General features: G+C 49.0%; 1 protein-coding gene across 1 annotated transcript in view; it reads left to right on the plus strand.

Annotated features, from left to right (window-relative positions):
- Ptprn2 (protein tyrosine phosphatase receptor type N2) overlaps positions 1-20371 on the plus strand; it is a 723788-nt gene extending 703417 nt beyond the window's left edge. Inside the window, exons 22-23 of the mRNA XM_006988296.4 lie at positions 11911-11984; positions 18856-20371. Of these exons, the coding sequence (XP_006988358.1) occupies positions 11911-11984; positions 18856-18927 (146 nt within the window). The 3' untranslated portion in view covers positions 18928-20371. The remainder of the gene's footprint in view (positions 1-11910; positions 11985-18855) is intronic.
- Positions 20372-20920: the final 549 nt, after the last annotated feature.

Here is a 20920-nt window from a genome sequence, read left to right on the forward strand (position 1 = left end):
GGTTGGGCCCAGGGGGTGGGCTCACTGTCTTCCATCAACCCAGGCCTCCCATTCGCCAGCTCCACTCTACCATGGAATGTCAGATTCCATCTAAAGTGTGGGCTTGGTACTCACAATACAAGCCCATCCATGTGGAACTGGTCAGGGCTAGCAGGCTCCCTGCTCTCTGGGATCCATCACCCTCTTTCCAATCCTGACCTGCTCCCCTTCCCCAGGGGGGGCTGCAGTGTGAAATCCTCTGACCTGGGGCCCAGCTGGGGTCTCAAGAGAGATCAAAGGGCAGGCAGCCCCTCACAGACTGAGGTGGGCCTTTCCCAGGCCACCACCCCAAGAGGCCGCTGGGGTTTTGTCCTGGGCGGCTGGGGTGCCTTTGTCTGGCCTGAGAAGCTGGAGGCCCATGTTGCTGACCCAGTGTTCATCAAATGTTCAGAAGCCCAAAGACCTGGACATGCGGCCTTTCTTCCCGGTTCCCTTTCTTAAAAGAAATGAATTGCAGAAACAGCAAAGAAAGCCTTTGCAAAGCTGGTCTGTGCAGCCACGCTGTCCTCAGAGTCCTCCGCCCTGTGCGCCCAGCTGCAGCCAGCAGCAGCTCTCATTCACACAGCCTTTCAGGGATTAAGGCCCTCAGGCCTAACACAAGGGCTGGAAGAATGGAGTTGGAATAATTTAAGTTCTTTCTGCGCGGTCTGGTTTGTTAGCAAGTAGACAATGATGCGCTTGGAAATCAAAGCAAATGGACCCCGCTCTGGAATGGCCGAGCTGCACGTAGGTAGTAGGGTTTGGAGATCGCATTTGTATACATTTGTATATTGTCACAGTGAATGCGTCTTCTACTCTGAAGAGATGCATGGCCTCTCCTACTGAAGGGTTTGGTTCCCTCCTGGCCAGGTGTGCATTCCCAGCCCTGTTGCTTTCTAAACTTGTGCTTTCTAAGTTTCAGCCCTAGCAACCCCTTACCCAGGGCTTCTTCCTGTTTCTTTCTGATGTTTGAAGGTGTGGAGAGTGGCCCAAGCTTCCACGCCTGAGTCACCCCAGCAGCAGGATCCATAGAGCTGTAGCATTAAGGATCCCTCAGACAGGGCCAGCACAGAAGCAGGGCACCAGACTACAAGGTTTCGGCAGCATTCCTAGGAGGAGTTTGGGAGAGGGGAGGGTCTCTTGGCCTCCCATGAGGCACACATCTGCTTTGAATAGAGGCTGGCAGCTTGGTCTCCCTGTGCTGTACCCCTGTGGCCCCAGTACATGCACAGAGCGGGGCAGGAGCTTCTGGTTTGTCAGCTACAGGGTAGGAGCTGACCCTTCCAGGGTGGATCTCTGACTTTCATCCCCTGCACCAGTACATACTAGAATAGACTCAGGCGAGTTCACACTCGGGGCTGCTGTGCTGTGAGATCCCACAGTCAGAGTGGGTGTGAATACTAGGTGTGCAGCCCCAGACTCCTCAACAACCCAACCTGGTCCTCCGCCCACCCCCAGGGATGTGCATTCTGTGACTGGCCTGGGTACCTCATGTCTAGGGAAGCTGGACTGTTACTCATTCTTCTGCACCTGGTGGACTTCCCTCAGCACAGTGTCTTCAAGTTCACCCTCTCTGTCACTTACCCTAGTTGTCCCAGGACTCAGCATAACCAGTTAGAGGAGACCATGTTTGACTCATCTGTTGACACTGGTCCGTTTCCAACTTTGAACTGCTCCCTGGATTGCACAGTCTGCTGGAATCCCTGTTTGGTACTGTCTTGAGTATACCTCTAGGGATGGGCTGGCTGGATCAGGTGCCCGATCCATACTGTGCCACCATGGCTGTGCTATCCTGCACCCCTACAGTGTTGCATGGGGTTCCCTTCTGCCCACATGTACTGTGCTCTATCACTTTGCTGGGTTCTAATTTTTTCAATGTATTTACTTTAAATTTTTAATATATATATATATTATATATATATTAAAATTTTATATATATACATAATGGTGAGCAGATTCTCCCTCACTTCCCGCCTTCTTTCCTGTCCCCTCCCCCTCACGTTAGTCCCTTCTGTTCCCCTAGACACTTTACCTCTACTTCCATGTGATACATGTGTGATTTCACATGTGTGTGAAACCAGGGAACCACAATGAAAGAACACAGAGTCATCTTTCTCAGCCTGGCTTCCTTCACTTCGTACCATCTCCAGTTACATCCATTTTCCTGCAAACAACAAAACTTCTTTCTTCATTAAGGCTCAAAAAGTGCCATTGTGAATACTGCATTAATGGTCTTTGTCCATTCCTCTATTGGTGGACACCCGGGTTGGTCCTGTAGCTGAGCTAGTCCGAATGCTGCTGCAGTAAACATACACTGGTGTGCAAGTATCTCAGTGACATGTTGACCTGGAGCCCTTTGCACACGTACTGAGGGGTGCTAGCTTATCATATGGAAGACTTACTGCTATTTTGGAGAAACCTCCGTGCTGATGTCCACAGGGCTGACTGTTTGCATTCTCATGCAGTGCCTGTGAATGTGGGTCCCCTGTGCGCCCAGCTGCTGGCCAGCATTTGTACTTACTTTCTCAATGACTCTCATTCTGTCTGTTCCTTTTCTATTTGGGGTATTAGCCCTACTGGTGTGTGTGTGAAGCCATCTCATTGTGGGTTTGGCCTGTGTGTCCCCCCTAACTAGTGGCATTCAGCAACTCACAGGGTAACTCGCCACTCATGTATCATGTTGGAGGACATGGTGGTTCAGTCCTTTGCCTGTCTGTGACTTAGAGTTGCTTGTTTTTTATATTCTGAGTATTAATCTGTATCGGATGTGTGACTGGCACTTTATAGTTTCCCACTTAGTAGTTTTTCTCTCACTGTCTTAGTGGTGGTCTTCGCTGAATAGAACTATTTGATGTTGTCCGAGTTATCTTTTTAAATGTTCCCCCCAAAATCTTTGTTGTTGTTGTTGCTGTGTGTTTAGCATCAGACCCAAGGTCACCCAGAGTCCTCATTTTGCTATAAGAGAAGTTAACTTTCAACACCAGGCCTGAGCAGATGGAGGTCTGCCTTGGGAGCTTAGAGTAATCACAGCCTAAAGAAAGTCCCAAAGGGTGGTGGGCAGCACAGGCTTATACAACACAGCACTGTCTCCTGCAGGCAGAGACAGAACATGTTCCTCAAGTAATGACATTTTGGCTCCTTGAATGTCTTTAAAGGTGGCACCCCTCCAAAGTGACCCACAAGAGCTTGAAAACATGGCTGGAGAGATGACTCAGTGGGTAAGGGCTCCTGTCACTCGGCCTGACGAGCTGAGTCTGATCCCCAGGGCCCGCAGGATGGAAGGAGAAACGGCCCCTCCTCTCTCCAGGCCCAGCCCCTGCCCTGTAATAGCTGCTGGGCTAGCCTCCCCGCCCCATTCCACTTCTCCAGATCCATGGAGTCTAAGTGTAGCGTCAGGCAGAAGACCTCACGTGCCTGCCTTGCCTGGGAGGCCCTTCCAGCCATCATCACGGCCTCCAACTCTGGGGCCTCCCTGGCTCTTTCAGTGTCTCTTTAAGATTTATTTTTATTTTTGTGTGAGTATTTTACCAGCGTGTATGTAAGTGCACCCTGTGTGTGCCTGATATGCGCAGGGGCCAGACGAGGGCATCAGACCCCCCGAATGAAAGTGACAGGTGGTTGTGAGCCACCGTGTGGGTGCTGGGAATCAAAGACAGGTTCTTTGCAAGAACAGCAAGAGCTCCTAACCACTGAGTCACCTCTCCAGCCCCACACAGGACCTTTTCATGTGCTCTGGGGCGCGGGTGTAACTTCCCTCCCCCTCACTTCATGGAGCTCATTGTCACTCAGAGTCACTTGGTTATAATCACAGTGACATGCATGCTCTCAGAGGACACAAGCTTAAAACATGGAGGTGCCGTGCCGATGGGTCCAGAGGGAGCACAGTGTCACCACATCAGCCAACACAGCATCCACACACAGAGTTTGCCATGTCCGGGGCTGGCTACCGTTTGCGGTTGCCAGGTGATGGGCCATGCTGAGAAGAGCTGTCACAGAGCCCAGGGAGGACCCACAGACCATTTTTTCACAGCACTGGAGAGGATCTGACGACTTCGTTGTAAGCTGACAGAGTGGGTCTTGAGAACTTTGATGACTTTCCCAAAGGCCTCCAACTAGCCAAGGTCAGCTGCAGAGACCTGCTCCTCCTGAAAAGAGGCCGGAGCCTACCAGGGAAGATCTGTAGAAGTATGGCCTTTGATGTGTGTCAGGGAGAGAAGGGAAGGTCAGTGGGGTCTGCCCTGGGCTTTAATGAGCCCAGTGGAGGAAGAAGGGCCTAGGACAATAGTGGCTGGAAACAAATCGGTTTCACTCTTGCAGCCTGGAATCACAGGAGGGAAGACAGCCTGTGTGGGTGTTCACAGAACCAGGACTGGTGGCTGCAGGGACAAGAGAGCTGGAAGGCATAAGAGCTGGGATAGAGGCAGATCAGACTTGCCATGGAGGCTACAGGCGTAGCCAGCATCAGCCCGTATAGCATCAGAGAGGTTGGCACAAAGGGAAGGCTATGCCCATGGCCAGCTCATCTGTGGACGAATCTGGTTTGGACAGGTGGATGGGGCAGGTTGCAAGGAAGCAGGAATGCTTCACATACCAGCAGGAAGAGAAAGGCACAGGTGGTCACAGCCTGTCTTCAAAGTGGAGATGGCTTGCTCGCCACGCAGCTCAAAAGATTTCAGACCGAAAAAGCTGGAAGTGAGGGGCAAGATGAAAGGGGCCCCACCTCTCCTCTGCAGTGGTCAGCCAGTCATGTCCTTGTGGGTCAGGCACTCTGTGGGTCCCCTGCTGTCCGTGTGCTCTCTCAACATTTCCTCCGAGCTCCTGGTGTACCAGGGGTGGTGACCAGGCATTGGGGTGGCATCACGACTGCCTGGAACCCATACCTTGGAAGCTGAGAGCCAGACATATTCCAGGCCAGACAGCAAAAGGGTACATGGCAGTCCCCTCACAGCCCTTAGGATAGACAAAGAAAATGCTTATCTACTGAGAAGGGCTGAGACTACCACATCCACATTGACACTACACCTATTGTCCTGCACAAGGAGCCACATCCTTGTGGGATGGTGCATTGCCATTGAACAGCAGGAATTCCTGGCTGTGCCTCGCCTCAGCCAGAGAAGAGTGGCTCACACTACATCAGCTCCTTCCACGCTGCACCACCTAAAAGGGTTCCCTTCCAGAGGTCCAAACCCCTTACTCCAAGCAGGGCCATTCCCTTTCAGCTGCGTCTCATCTCAGAACATAGGTTTGTCTGTTATTTAGTCCAAATTTGTGGTTTCCCCTCCCCTACAGTGATCCCAGGAGACTCTGTCCTCAGCCCCATGGGCTCCCAGGTGCCCATACCTCACACCAATGTCCTCTTCTTGCACCAGGGTGACATCCTTGTAGGGAGCAATTCTAGGCCCTCCGTGCTTGATGACAGTGTCCTTAATTATTGGGCAGTGGCAGCTGGCTCGCAGTGTGAGTAGGGTTTCGGACCACTGTCAAGAAAGGGCGGTCCTAGGGAGTCAGAGCGGCTCTGTCCCTGGGCTGCTCTTAGGGTCACCCCATCACTTTGTGATCCTTCCTTGAGTTCCCTCCACATCACGGAATCACGTGGGAGAATCCCGAGCAGTCAGGATCTGTGGAGTGTGGTCAGAGGCTCCAGACGCAGTTGGAACCCTGCTAGGTATTTCACACGGCTCCCGATTCTGCAACGGCACAGGGTGGGGACTGCAACAGTTGTTCTCGGAGCTCTAGATTGTATTGCAATTTATTGACAAGATTCAGAAACGTTCCATTTTCTCCAGACCAGGGGTTTGGAATTTGTTCAAAAGGAAAAGGCAGAATGTCCATGTATTCTGTCCAGATATTTTTGGTTTTTCAAATGAATATAGAGAAAAGTTGTCTCCTTAGAGGCCCAGAAATTTTGCAAAATGGAGACTATAAGTTATCTAGGTCAGAAAGAGAAATTCTTTGGCTTGTATTTTTTGGTAGGTCCTCAGTTAGAATGAGTCATAAAATGTATGAAGTGAAAACTGCCCATCACAGAGGCCAGGAGAGAGGGAAAGGTAGTGTCTGGTGTGGAATGGCTGTGCACATGGGCACACATGCAAGCAGGGGTACATATGAAATGCAGAGTGTGAGGTTGACATACACATGAGCATGCGTGCATGTGTGCATGAGAGGATTATATATGCGATGTGGGCTCATGAGGTGACTGCACATGGGCGTGCATGCATGTAGTGGTGAATATAGAATGTGGAGGCATTGGGTAACTATGTAAGTGACACACACACACATGCATGTAGTATGTAGTTGGTGTCAATAGGCAGCCCAGCCGCAAGAAGAGCAGACACTCTTAACACATCCACCGTATCTCTGGACCTCATGGTTTTGAGCCAAACCCTGTGCTGCTGGATGTGAAGGGGGTCTGGTTATGTCCTGCATCCAACAGCTCCATGATGGAACAGTCTGATTCAGCTCTTCCAACTGAGAGCTTACCGCCGAGAGAACACATCTAGATGGACCATGTGAGGAGCTCTGCCACCTCCTGGAATGTAGACGTTTTCCTTCTTTGTGCCTTTTAGTATCATAGCGGTCACTTCATTCCTTCAAAATGTATTTAACATTATACAGACTGAGCAGGGTATATTTAGGAATATATGTACATGTATATTGACATATATATGTATATATACACATATATGCATGTGATTTTTTTAAAAAGCCTTGAAGTTGAAAGAGAGCAAGGAGGGGTGTATGGGAAGGTCGGGATGGAGCACAGGGAAAGGAAAGCTATTGTAACTATATTGTAATATCAAAAAATTAATGAATTTATTTAGGAAAGTCCATTGTCTCAGTTCCTTCTAAGAATAGCATCAAAACTGCTTAAGATTTATTTTAGTTTTACTTTATGTGTATGAGTGTTTTACCTGCATATATGCCTGTGTACCACATGTGTGCAGTGCCATCGGAGTCCAGAACTCCCTGTGTCAGATCCCCTAGGACCCAGAGTTACAGGAAGTTATTAGAGGTCATATCAGTTCTAGGAATCGAACCCAGGTCCTCTAGAAAAGCAGCTAGAACTCTTAACCACTGAGCCATCTCTCCTGCCCCCAGTGGAAATATTTTATTCCAGCAAAAAGTCCTTTCTCTCCTGGACACTTGATACATGATGTCTTTTTCATTTTAAGGAGAAAGGAATATACTGCATCTTAGCAGTGCGCAGAGCCTTGTGGGTAAGAACATGTGCAGGGGAACCCATCCATGCTTATTGAGTTACCCTGTGAAGCATGCTGCTGGGGCATCTGAGGAATGACTGCAGGAGCACTCCTCACTCTGGTCACTTGGAATGAGACGAGCTAATGACATTAGCTGAGCCACATGGCTCTAGCCTCCAATAACCAAACTCAAAGAGGATCAAAGCAAATCTTATAAAGACACACCAGGGGCATTTTTGCTCAGTTTGCTTTAACTTCAAATTGATTCTTTCATTGTAAAAAATAGTTTTAATACTTTAATACTAATGTTCTTTTAATGTTTATTGTCTAGTGGGTGATATTTTTATCTAAAGCTAAAAAAAACAAAACTATGCTGTCTTAAAAGGTACTTAGCTCATATGTAAACTTCTCAACCAATGGCTCCTCTGTGAATTAGGAAAGTAAGAGTGGTTGGTGTTCATGGAGTAATGTCTCAGTGGCACCCCAGTGACCATTAAGGGACTAAGCCATCATACATGGCCTGTGCTAGTCAGGCTTTCTGGTCAACCAGCAGGAGGAAAGAGGATGGACTTTTCCAGGGTAGAGTAGAAAGGGAATCCAAGAAGGAAACCTACCTACACATGTGAGTCAAGACAAAGGCCCACCAGAGCCCACAGCCCAGCCTGCTTCCACTTCTGTTAAAAATCCCTGAAGTCAACAGTTCCAATAAAACCCCATCAATTCCAAGAAAGTGACTTCAGTCTATATCTAGTGTCACACAGCCCCATGCTTTCGTACAAAAATTGACTAGGCCTTCTTGGGGACCCCATTATGTTCCCCATCTAGGGCTAAAGCTCATAGGTCCTCCCTGAGGACCCCACTGTGTCCCTGTCCATTGTTGCAGCTCACATCTCCTTCCATTTGGACTTCATTGTCATGCATTGGAATTCTCCAAGTGTTCAATGCCTTTGAACTTGAGCACCATAGTCAAAGGTCTGCTCCTCTGCACCATAACATGCCAGCTCCTTCCCAATGTCACCAAAGGGTTCTGTTGTTTGTTTTGCAGGAGAAAGTTCTATTATAAACACACTAGAGTGAGAGCTTCCTCGTGGTGGAGATTTAAGCAAATCCCCTTATATTCAGCAAGGCTTACATGTTGTGCATGAGGGTCCACCACTGCACCGTCCACCTTCTCACCCAGCAATTATGCATGGATGTGGACATGACTGTCATTGGAGTCCCACTGGTGCTCAAGAGGCCATGGACGGGAGACTTGGCCTGCTCTGAACTCTTCCTGGCACCTGCCTATCCCTCAACAAAGATACTGCTCGGAGTCCTACTAAAGTGTGTCTACATACTTCAAATTACTAACTACTCCTAATTCTGGCATTCCAGAATTCCTCAGTCATCCACATCAGACCATTGATCTCACTTAATAAATCCATTACTTGTTAACTTTAGTGCTCTGAACTTTCCCAGCATTCACTGACTCTCCTGCACTGTTCAGTTTTGGTTGGCTTCAGGCTGAGTAGAGTTCTGAGACATCTAGGTGCCGTTTGGTATTTTAAGTGCTTTGTCTAGGGGTGGGCTCACGTGTCTTTCCGTCACCTCTATTCAGAACTTGTAGTCCAAAATGACATCCTAGAGTAACCAAAGCATTTTACCAAGAATGGCGTGTCATCAGCAGTGACGATCCCCGTGAATTATGAATTACTGTCCATGAAGGATAGCCACTTCACCCAGATGACACTTTGCCTGGCTCTGGGAGGTCCCTACATCCTAGCCAGACTTCCGCAAGGAGGTGTTCCTGAAGCATCAGGCAGCATTAAAGGTCTCCATCCTGGTTTATCATACGACAGCCCTTCAGGACTAGGCGGCTAGCAGGGGTTGCTTCATTCTGCATTTAAAAGGACAGGTTCAGGGAGGCCGTTTGTAAGCCTATGTCCCAGGTGAATCCTTCATCACACCAAGGAAGGATCAAGAAGCAGATGGTTCATGCTGACCCCAAGCCTCCCAACTTCAAGGCTACTGGGCCAGAAGCTGAGGGGTCACTGTGAGAGCTAACCCATCACCCTTCACCTGGAGCCAGAGAGAGTACAGTTTGCCAGACTCCATTCTCTGTATGGGTTTCATTGGGAAATGGCAGCCAGCATCTGCTGTGCCCTGTGAGTAACACAGGGGGGCTGGCCCCTAGACCCGTGCTCACCCCATCACAGACAAGTAGGAAGACAAGGAAAGAAGGCCAGTGGCCTTGAATTGGAACCTATGCACTGTCTTCACGACATGACACAGAACAATGTCTGTGGTTCCATGGTCTTCCTTGGTTTCAAAAAGGTACCTCAAAAGACATCTTTTTAGTAGTCATGACCATTCTGATGAGAGTGTGTTCACCAGAGCTGGTGATCTTCCTGTGGCAGCCTAGGTCATAGCCTGCTGCAGAGGAACACCATTGGCAGCTCAGGTGCCCAGGACAGCTGCACATGCACAGGGTAGAACAGATGGCCTTAGATGTGTCAAAGTCTCACTTCTAACTTGGTGGCCGAGGCACGTGGGCAAGCTAATAACTTGTGGCAGGAAATGCTATGTTTTCCCAGTTGTGACCCCCCAAAGTCCTCCCCGTCCTGTACTCAGCTGGGTCCGGGTCCCATAATGTAACCAACCACTCTGCCCTTGGGCAGGCTGCTGGCTCTGACCAGTTTCCCTGCCTCTTCCATGGGGAGGGAGACAGTTCTTGACCCACTTTGCCACATTCTGCTAACAATGTGATCACCCATGGGCTAGATCTATGTGGGGTCTGCTAGTGGTTCCTGACCTACTGTGAGGCTGTACCTGCTCCTCCAACTCCCACAGCATTCTGGGTTACTATGGACACTTCCTTCCCCACACTAATCTGCAACAAGCTCTCAGGTAGGGTGCTGCCTGCCTCAGCGCTGTCTACCACAGCAGCCATCTTCAAGTTTTCTGCCCATGACTCCTTTATGCCCAAGGAATTTTTACATAATCACAGGCATATAGACACATGAGAAAGGTATACAAATCAAACAATTTTTGCTGGAAATAAATCATAAAGAAATGTATTTTAAAATAATTCATTGGTAGATGTATAATTTATCATTTGTTAAAGACTAAAGCAAATTTGCATGCTAGTGTTTGTTTTTATATAAATAAATAACTCTTGGCTGAATACTGCATGGCATGGAGTTTCTTCAGTGTTTCCAGAGTGGGTCAATATTTTGATTTTATAATTGTCGAGGCCAAGAACATGGCTTCTCATAAATACGTAGTAGAAAAGAGCAGAAGTATGTTGAGAATCACATCAGGAATCATCAGAAATGCTATCCTAATTCCAAGCCAAAATTCCTTTAACAGTTTTAATTGAAAGTCAAGTCAGCAACTCAAATAGCCTTTTTAAAAAATTTAAACATTCTAGCATAGTTCGGTCCAAAGATATACTAATTTGATGCCTCCGTGCTGAGGAATGACAGTAGGGAAATATTTTTAAAATCTTTGTTTCCTGTAATTAACCCACTATTAAGTAAGTGCAGAAGACTTTGCATGTAGAGTGAAAACATTGTAATTCATGACGCAGAACTGTCTCCAGTATGAGCCAAGCTGATGTTCTCTGTGGTGTGGCATGACATGTGCAGCACATACACATGCTGTATGTTCAGAATCACGTGAACACACACAGTGTAGCTGAGGCAACCACAGTCGGAAATGCCACCAATACTTTACGCATTTGATTTTGAATTAATTTTTGGTTGTTGCACATTCTGAAACCTTTCATCATCGCCAAGTTTTTCTCAAGCCACAGCGAGTTATGTGAACCCACATGGGGCCCATAGTTTGAGAAGCTGTCTACTAGAGGGTGGGAAAAGGACTCAGCAGCCCATAGCACCCATGCCTAGCACCCACACAGGGACTCGCCCATCTAAATAATCTAGTTCCAAAAGACCAAGTGCTCTTCCAGCACCCATGAGCACCAGGCACACACACGGTACACACACATACGTGTAGGCAAAGCACTCACATACATATAAATCTGGTTTTAAAAAGAGAAGAAACTTGGTAATAAAGGACAGCAAGATAGAAAGACAAAGAGTATGTGTTAAATTAACAAGATTGTATTCACACCTCACAGCCTGTTTAAGGGTGTCATCATCGTCACCTAGATGGGTGCTGGCTAGAGAAGATGGGGTTCTCCATGGAACCACCTACCATGAACACAGCATGGGTGCATTCTTGTCTTATCTTCAGATCTAGGGCTCTCATTTTTAGGAGGCAAGGAATTGTACATTGAAAAGCTAGTATTCATTTTAAAGAGAGAGTAATCCTAGGTAATCAAGATTGAAGTGTGTGTCCTTTCTTATGATTTAGTGTATCCTTTATACACACACACACACACACACACACACACACACACACACACACACACACACACAGATAAAGCTCTAGCTGCTAGTGGGTATCTATGCAGGCATCTTATAACAGTTTTTCAGCCCAGCATTCTTGAATTAATGCTAATGAAAGCTGCCCTGGCCTTATTTTTCTAGATGAACACTGGAATTGCTGCTGCCTGCCAAGCTGCTGAAGGATGAGTGTAATAATTTTCAATTGGCCTCTTCGCCCAAAGGGAGCCGATAGCGGGAGATTGGCAGATGCAGCGTGGATTATCTTGTGCACTGAGCTCAGCCCAATTTGTGATTTGTTGCAGGTGCTAAAGAGATTGATATCGCAGCGACCCTGGAGCACTTGAGGGACCAGAGACCAGGCATGGTCCAGACAAAGGTACTGTCAATCAATCCTCCGGGACTTTAAATGTATTAAAGGTGCCTCTCCGCATGATTTTCCTGAGAGCAGAGAGGGGATGAAGCCGGACTTACATAAGCCATACACAATGGTTGTGGTCTGGGTGGGCATCATCCAAGTCAGTCCCCAGCAGGCAGAGGCACAGGGGCTGTTCCCAAGAGGTTCTTTGCTATTCCAGGAGCCACCCAAATGCTTTCAACATCTTAAGATTCAGTTAGACCCAACCAGTTGAAACCCCATCTATTACTCTTTACCAGATTTAGCAGAGGGGACAAGCATTGCATGGAATGCAGTCAGAAGGTGTATGGACTAAGGGTAGAACTCGGGGCTTCACACATGCTAGACAGGCCTCCTGCCACTGAGCTGTAGCTCCGGTCAAGAGCTACATCTTTATAAGAGTGACCAATCCCAGAACCTACCCAGAGGAGCACCTTCAAACACTCTGCCTGCCTTTGTCCCAGCATCCTCAGCCACCATCATGCCATGCAGCCATCACCAGGATTGAGGGCACCAGACCAACTAGGTCTGAAAAATAACACAGACTTATCACAGCATAACTGCAAACAAAAGCTTTGTTCTCACGCTCACAGGACCAGCTGTGTGGTTGATGCAACCTCTCATTCTCTCGACATTCCAAAATTGTCTGCCCCCAATGGCAAAGCCCTCACCGATTGTCCCAAAGATGGATGTATATCATAGGATACAGCTCCTCCTCATTGTTGGTGTGTTCCTGACCCCAGAGGCCACTGACATCCACATACATGTGAAGTTGCCCTTATGAAACTACCTCAGCAACTCGAGTACCTCAAGTTATAAGAACTCTTACTTGCAGGGGGTGGGGTTGGAGAGATGGCTCAGATGTTGAAAGCACTGGATGCTCTTCCAGAGGACCCAGGTTCAATTCCCAGTACCCATATGGCAGCTCAGAACTATCTGAAACTCCAGGGGATCCCTAGCTCATGATACAGATGTACTTAATCCCTCTGTAACACATGGTAATTACTAAGTCCCCCCCCCCCCCCCCGCTTTCTGCTCAGATGCTGAGAAGTTGGGCACCGTAGTCTCTGCAGAAGTGCTGAGCCTCACAACATTGGGCTGAGTGGGTTGTAACTGACATATTATTTCTTAAAATCCTTCTCTGAGTTGTCTGCCTGGGTCTCATTGCCAGTGTTAACCGGAGCACCAAGGCGAGATCAACCTGACCCTCTTATGAGGTCACAGAGGTGTTGTAAGCAGGAGAGCAAGGTCCCTGAAGGGACCTGGAGCTTCCCAGTGGAAGCCTCGCCTGCCAGGTCCTTCCTCCCTGGATGTGGGCTCTGTGCTGGGCAGGCTCTCTGCTGCCTGGCTTTATTAGTTTCCCCTGTGAGGCAGGATATTATTGTGAATGACCATTGTAAACTACATTTTGTCCTTTCCTGGGTATTTATCTAAAAGTTTGTACTTAGTTTAGACTTGTAAAACCAATGGGGCTGGGGAAACAGCCCAATGGTTAAGAGCACTTTCCGCTCTTACAGGGGACCTAGGTTTGATTCCCAAAACCCATGTCAGGCAGCTTACTACAGCCTGTAACTCCAGCTCAAGGGGCTCCAACTCCCTCTTCTGGCTTTTGTGGACATCCACACATATGTGTGCATATACATTCACACAAACATATATGCATAACCAATTGAATCTTTTTTAAAGCAATCACAGAAATAACGCAGATAACCTCCAGACCACGCCTCCCCTCAGTTCCCACCAACATTAACACCTCATGGGTAACCACAATACAGTAGTTAAAACCAGGGGTCACCATTAGACCACAGATTAAGCAGACCACACCCATATCTGTGCCTACCCATAACCTCTTGTAGAAACAGTCATTCCAGAATTGCCAGGCATGGGACATCTCCTCCCTTCATCTTCTTTGGTCTATGATAGGCTAGTGATCCATAACTACCTGTTGGCCAAGTTCCTCAGATGTCCCTTGGTTTTCAGGCAGGTAGATTTCTTCCCCAGAACATGCAGCCCCAGGTTGTCTACCATCATTAAAGTGTGTCTGCAGGTCTCCCCACTGCGGAACGTTTCCCCTCCGTAATTGCTCAGGGTCCTGTGGGAGAGACCTCAGTGTCCTGGGGCCATGTGTATGTCTGTCACTATCTGGAGTGAGGCTACCAAGACAGGTATGTCACAGGACAGTGGCTATTAGTGACAAGTGACCCACAGGCTTTGTGCCCTTGGAAAGGAGGGCCACCTAGCTAGTGAAAGGCCATGTGGGGCACCACCCTGGAGCAGGCAGCTCAGAACAAGGCAGCGGCTGGTAATGGTAGGAAAGTCAGGGACACTTTGGCCCAGGGATACAAAGTGAATCCTGCCTCTGGAGCCACATTCTGCTTCAGAGAGTCTACGGGGAATATAATCCAGTCTCTTCCATCTGTGCCAATGCGAACCTTACAGCTCAGAGTGCCCAGAACGTCAGCTGGTTTTGTGAGGGATCTGCACTAATCCCAAGGGAAAGTGTGTGCCAGAAGGAGAGGAAATGCCCAACTCATCACAGGAAGAAAGCCATCCAGCTCTCAGATATCAGTATCTGGTTGCCAAAGCCTGCTTGATGTTGTCCAAGTCAGGCCCCTGCCTCAGCCCAAGCCTCAGTGCTTTGTGGCAATGGAGATTATTATACTGATTATTATATTATTAATAATTATACTGATTATTACTGTGTAGTGTGTATTCACTTCCACCCAGTGTTGACACACATAACTCTAAAGCCCACTTGCTCCAGCCCTGCAGCTGGCGCACAGGGTGACACAAGGCTCAGGGACCAAGTCTACCCATACAGCCTGCTCTCTGGTGGATGGTGACAGGATTTGTCCCCTCCCTCAGGCTGGAGGTTCAGAGAAGGAAACCTGCTCCTGCGTCCATGGCAACACAGACGTCACCATCCTTCCACATTTATGGCACTTCCCCAGATTCACTTTGTGACGCCGAGCTCCTCCTGGAACTCTAGTTTCACAAAAACAGAAAACTTACTGGGACCAAACGGTGCCATGCTGTCTAACACTCCTCACACGAGCCAAAAGCAGGTCATGGGCGTTCAGTTCACAGGAAGGCACTTGATCGGGCCCATCATTTGGACCTGAGGAAAGGTGAAGACCACTGATTGGCACTGACCATGAGCCTGGATGGGCTGGAGACGCCTGACAGCATGTTCTCATTGCTAAAGCGAGTCGAAGGGTAGCAGCTTTTCCCCCTGGAACCTAGGCCAGTCCCACACACAGAAAACAGCTGACAGATGCCTGCCTGAGCTGCATGGACAGAGACGAGACACCAGGACACACAGAGGCTTGGCCGCCTCTGAGGATTTAGCCAGGATTAAGACAAGAGCTCCAGTAAGGTGCCCCCTCTGACCGTGAATTCACATCTAGGGCAGCCACTCCTGATTCTGCCAGGTGAGAAAGGCGCAGACCTTGAAGAAGGGGGCCAAGGTGTCAGGGAGAGCTGCACACATCCCATCCAGGCGGGGCTCAGACTACTCCTTGCCTCAGCTGTGTCCCTTCCCCAGGGCAGGGCGAGTTGCCATAGTAACTAAAGGCTTTAACCCTTTCATTCCCGTGGGTTTGTTTGAATTTGGTTTTCATTACTCGTGTAGGTTGTGTGGAGGAAAGGTTTCCTTGGGGTGTTCCTGTAAAGTACCCCCCTCATGTTCACCCCACTCTCGTTCTTTTCCTTCCACAGTCTTAATCACCTTTTCGTTTTTATGTCCTTTTCCCCCTCCCACCATGAACAAAAGCATGTAATACTTCTTTCTGTGGGACTGGCTCATTTCATTTAATAAGTGGCCTCATGATTTCCCTATGTAGCCCAGGCTGTCCTTGAATTCATGATCATCCACCTGCCTCAGTCTCGAAGTTCTAGGATTGCAGGCAGGTGCCACCATGCCCCTAGCCTGCGATACTTCCTCTTCTAGAACAGTGACCAGCCTGTCCTACAACCCAGAAGTAAGCACGCTGTGCTCACCAAGATGGGCACACCTGAGGGTATGCATGACAGTGTGCAAGTAAGGAGCACACAGTGAACTTCCCACTTGGCATGTATGTGAGAATGAGGTTTGCATGTGGATACATGGAGATGCGTGAGTGGGTGTGTGTGAATGTATGTGAATCTGTAAGGTATGCATGAGTGAGTGTGAGGGTGAATGAGTCTGGTGGGGTATGAGTCGGAGATGTGAGTGTGTGGGGTGGGGAAAGTGAGTGAGTGTGAGTGTGCATGGGTGTGAATATGGTGTTAATGTATCTTGAAGGGTGTAAGATGTGAATGTGATGTGAGTGCATGAATATGTGTGTATGTATGTGAGTACATGGTGCTCAGTGCCCATTCACCCTTAGCATCTCGTTCCTGCATTCTAACACCATTCCCTTTTGTCTTCTGCTCCACAAGTCCACCCTTCCGACACCCTGTCCACCTTCTCATCAGCGACACCAAATGGAGATCCCAAGTCTCTAGAAAAGGGACACTGGCCTCAGATGTGTTCTGCCTTTCCTGATAGGCTAAGCTTGGACCAAGAGATGATGATTCAGTCAGGGGGTTCTGGGTCATACCCAGAAGTGACCCAACCCATTATTTCATGTCCCACACTATAGTTTTTCAGTTCCCTGTCTCCATCTCCCCATGTCTGTCTGTCTGTCTCCCTTTTTATCTCTCTCCCTCATTCCCTTCTCTCTCTCTCTCTCTCTCTCTCTCTCTCTCTCTCTCTCTCTCTCTCTCTCTCTCTCTCTCTTTCTCTCTCTCTCTCTCTCCTCCCCCTTTCTCAGAATCTCTGTTCTTTCTTCTCCATCTCTCTGTCTCTCCTTATTGTTCCGTCTGTCTTTCTTGCTACGATTCTACTTCTCTGTCTGTCTGACTCAGTCCCCACCCCACCCGTTCATACACACAATGAGGCCACCCCCACCTCTCCTGGTTCTGTTCTCCAAGATACAGGCTAGTCTATCATCGTGAAGAGGGGTAGCAGTGACACAGAGAGACACTGGGTCTTAGGTCCCCTTTCAGCACCTCCTAGGGAAGCGCCTCCTGTCAGGTGTGGAGACCTCAGGATTGTAGGTGCTGGCATCACACTTCACTGAAGCTCTCATTAGAATGAGGGATGACAGTTTTCATAGCAAGCACCCAAGCAGAAGGATTCAGATGTAAGCATAGTTACAACTGAATAACCATCCCCCTGCCCTGAAGTCTCCAGACCACCACAGCCCAGGAAACTCGTGGTATGAGGGCAGACTTTCCTTCCTGACCAGTTCAGCTGGCCCACACAAGTGTCCTCCCGTGTCACAGGCTGGCCTGGTGAGAGGTATTTCTCCCTACCCAGCAACGACATGCAACAACACCTGCACTGACCCGAGCTTCTCCAGGTGTGGGGCCAAACTGGAAGAGACCAGCAGATCTGCTTGCTATAAACAGAATTTTAGCTGCTTTAAAAACTACTCCTTTAGCCGGGCGTTGGTGGCGCACGCCTTTAATCCCAGCACTCGGGAGGCAGAGCCAGGCGGATCTCTGTGAGTTCGAGGCCAGCCTGGGCTACCAAGTGAGCTCCAGGAAAGGCGCAAAGCTACACAGAGAAACCCTGTCTCGAAAAACCAAAAAAAAAAAAAAAAAAAAAACTACTCCTTTGCTCAGAGGAACCCAGTGTTCTTTCTAATGCCCTTCTGCCGCATGTCCAGCCAGCACCAGGAGACACATGGCCCTTCCTGCCCTGGCAACTCCGTAGATGTGCTTTATTCCGTAGATGCAGCTTCCACTGGTTTTTAAATGTTTGCTGGATATAGATTCCCATTGCAAATGTGCTATTTTTACCCACCCCTGGGGCCAGATGATGCCACTCCAATTGTGGGCACAGCCAAGGGTGGTGGATAGGTATCAGTGAGTCCAGTGTTTGGGAGACAAGACTCAAGAAGATCTTAAGACTGGCCTGAAATAGAGTCAGTTACATGTCAACTGGGCCACAAAGTGAAACTCCATCTCTGTGTGGTAACACCACAGTAGAGCAGGGGCTGGTACCAGCCACAGCCACAGCCACTAACGGTCCAAATGTGTAACCGTGGTGAGGCAGGGGCTGGTGCCAGATGCACACAAGTGCAATAAGTTTGTAAGTGTATACAGGGCTGCTCACAATCTGTGACTGTTACCTAGGGAACAGCATGCACAAATTATGATGTCTGTGACTCCGCAGTGTGATCAGCCAGTGCCTGATGCCACCAGGGCTTTGAGCCACAGAGTCTGCAATGCTTTGTAGAGGCTGAGAAAGGAGAGGATGGCCACCCACCTCCATCTGAACTTGAAGAGACAAGCTTGTTCTCTCTCTCTCTCTCTCTCTCTCTCTCTCTCTCTCTCTCTCTCTCTCTCTCTCTCTCTCTCGGATGCTCACTAGCTAGCTAGGGGCCATGTCCCTTTCCACTTGGGAGAAGGTGTGGGAGTCGCTGTCCTAAGAGGTCCATGGATGGCAGGAGGGACCTGACAGAGATGACCTGTCTATTTCAGAAGCAGTAGTTGCATCCCGCTTCAGCATCACTGTGGTGGTGGACGCAGTAACAGCCATGGCCAGCTGGCATCTGTATCCACCCCCACCCCATCTTCTGAGGCACCTGGATGTGGTGACACATTGCAAAGACAGGTGACTCCTGTCCCCACTACGGCTATGGAAGTGCCTTCCAGCAATGGGAGCAAGCCTTTGCAGTCCCCACATCCAAGGGTCACAATCTAGGTCAGCAACCCAAGAACCCTCCTTCTGACCACTGTTTCCTAAACAGTTTCTTCCAGGTTCCACTGGGGTGGGAAGAGAACTTCTGTCACTCACCGACCTTCTCCCTTGTCTTTTCCTCAGGAGCAGTTTGAGTTCGCACTGACAGCCGTGGCCGAGGAGGTGAATGCCATCCTGAAGGCCCTTCCCCAGTAGGCACGGAAGCCGGAGCTGGCGGGACCCCACCACGAGTTCTTCTAGGACCACAACTGGATGTCGTTTCTGCAGCTTCTGGCAGTAACAGGGTCCTTCAGGCTCCACAGTCAGTGCGGGTGGCTGGTTAGGTGTACTTCTGTTTAACCAAATAGCAGATGTGTGGAAACACCCAGTTAAGAGGGAAGGAGAGACTCGGCTCATTTGTATCAAGGTCTTGACAAAAATTCCTTTTCCCTAAAGCACACTTTCACATTGTTGTATCAATGACACAGTAATTAGAAATCCTCCGTGGCCTCCGTGGGAGTGCGCTTACATCTGTAAGTGGCTGGAGAAAGGGTGGATGGGCCAGCACAGCCAGCAAGACAGCTATTGGGAACCACCAGGTAGAGAAACACATTTGACATTTGTCTGTAAGACAATCTCACCATCGGGAGAGATCTCTGGGAAGGAGATCAGTGTCCTGCACCCCTGGGGCGTGTGACAAGGGTGTCATCGCATCCTTCTACCCATTCCTCCCGAAGCCCCCCCAGCAGAGTGATTGATCATGTCCACCCCATGTGGACCCTAAGGGCAGACACCTTTTCCCCCCTGGAGTATCGTCACTGTATCTGCTCCAAAAGCAGGGACCCAGGTGATAGCTCACGCTTGCACTCTTGCACAGTTATGGAAGAGCCCAGCCCTGACGTGCATTTTTAATATTAATATTCTTGTTTCTGCATTACAAGAACAGGTGCCCATGGTACACTTTCCTCGAAGTGACAAAACCAGATTGAGTATGATATTTAGCAAGCTCCGAGGGTCCCCTGGAGTAAATGCTCCCCATTCTGCCCCACCCAGGAAGCACCCCAATGTTACTAGCATCAGAAAATGTCTTTGATGCTCCTACTCCTGGAAAGAAGGCTGGGAAGCCCCTTTGGCTCTGCTTCCTCCCACCTCCCAGATGACTTAATGAAATGCCTGCTCACTGGATGATACAAATTGCCAAAGCATTTGGGCATTGTACTTACCACCTCCCCACACAGAGGAAGGAAGCCACTTCAGGAAAGGCAAGTGCCCAGAGTGCCAGGCGCTAGTGCCCAGAGAGGCAGAGCACATTGCTATGAGCCTCAGTTCGTAGGGTTGAGTCTGAAAGACGCCCGTCTCCTGTGTCCCCATTGCTTCGTCCCCCTCAGCCTTGACATTTCAAGTTGCAGTGTGGCTGCCGAGCAGGACGCGATGCCACATGCTGTCATGTCTCTAATTGTGTTGTATCCCTGCCCAACATCTCCGACACTTCTCTCCCAAGTCATTTCCCCCTATCTGGAATTTAAATAATAATCAATAGAAATGAATTTATCTGAATATAGGAAGCATATACCTAATTGTAACTTCTTATGTTTAAAGGAAATCCTTAGTGTGATATACAGATATATTTAATTGTGTCATATTAAATCTTCTGATTTCATATTGGATGGTCTTTATTTGGGAAAGCGAGAGCAGTTTTGTCCCATGGGCACCTTTCATTTCCTGAAGATGCAAATCCAAGCATGGCCCCTTCTAGGGAGACCAAGGAACACCACTGACTTATCTTCTGCCCTAGATGCATACCCGGGATTCTGTATCACTGAGATTTCACTCCTGGAAAGTTACTGAGCAACTGTGTGATGTCCGTAGCCAGAGGTCTGGGCCACACTTGGGGCATGTTGGTGTCTGAAGGCCATGCTGCCATGGGGGTCATGCCAATCTGAGTGACCTGCACTGCCACCTGGGACCATGGTGACATCCAGGCCCAGGCTGCTGCTGAAGGGACATGCATGGGTCTGTGGCCCTACAGCGATCAGGGTCTGAGTTGATGACCATGGCTCCTGTTACCATCAAGGGCTGTGCGGATGACGTAGGTCTGGTCAGCCACCTAAGACCATGTCCATGTCTGAGGACCATGCTGCCACTGGGGCCATACTGATCTGGGTGTCCAGTGCTGCCACTGGGGGCCATGAAGACATCCAGGCCTGGA

This window comes from Peromyscus maniculatus, chromosome 14, assembly GCF_049852395.1.
Source record: "Peromyscus maniculatus bairdii isolate BWxNUB_F1_BW_parent chromosome 14, HU_Pman_BW_mat_3.1, whole genome shotgun sequence".
NCBI classification, from domain to species: domain Eukaryota; kingdom Metazoa; phylum Chordata; class Mammalia; order Rodentia; family Cricetidae; genus Peromyscus; species Peromyscus maniculatus.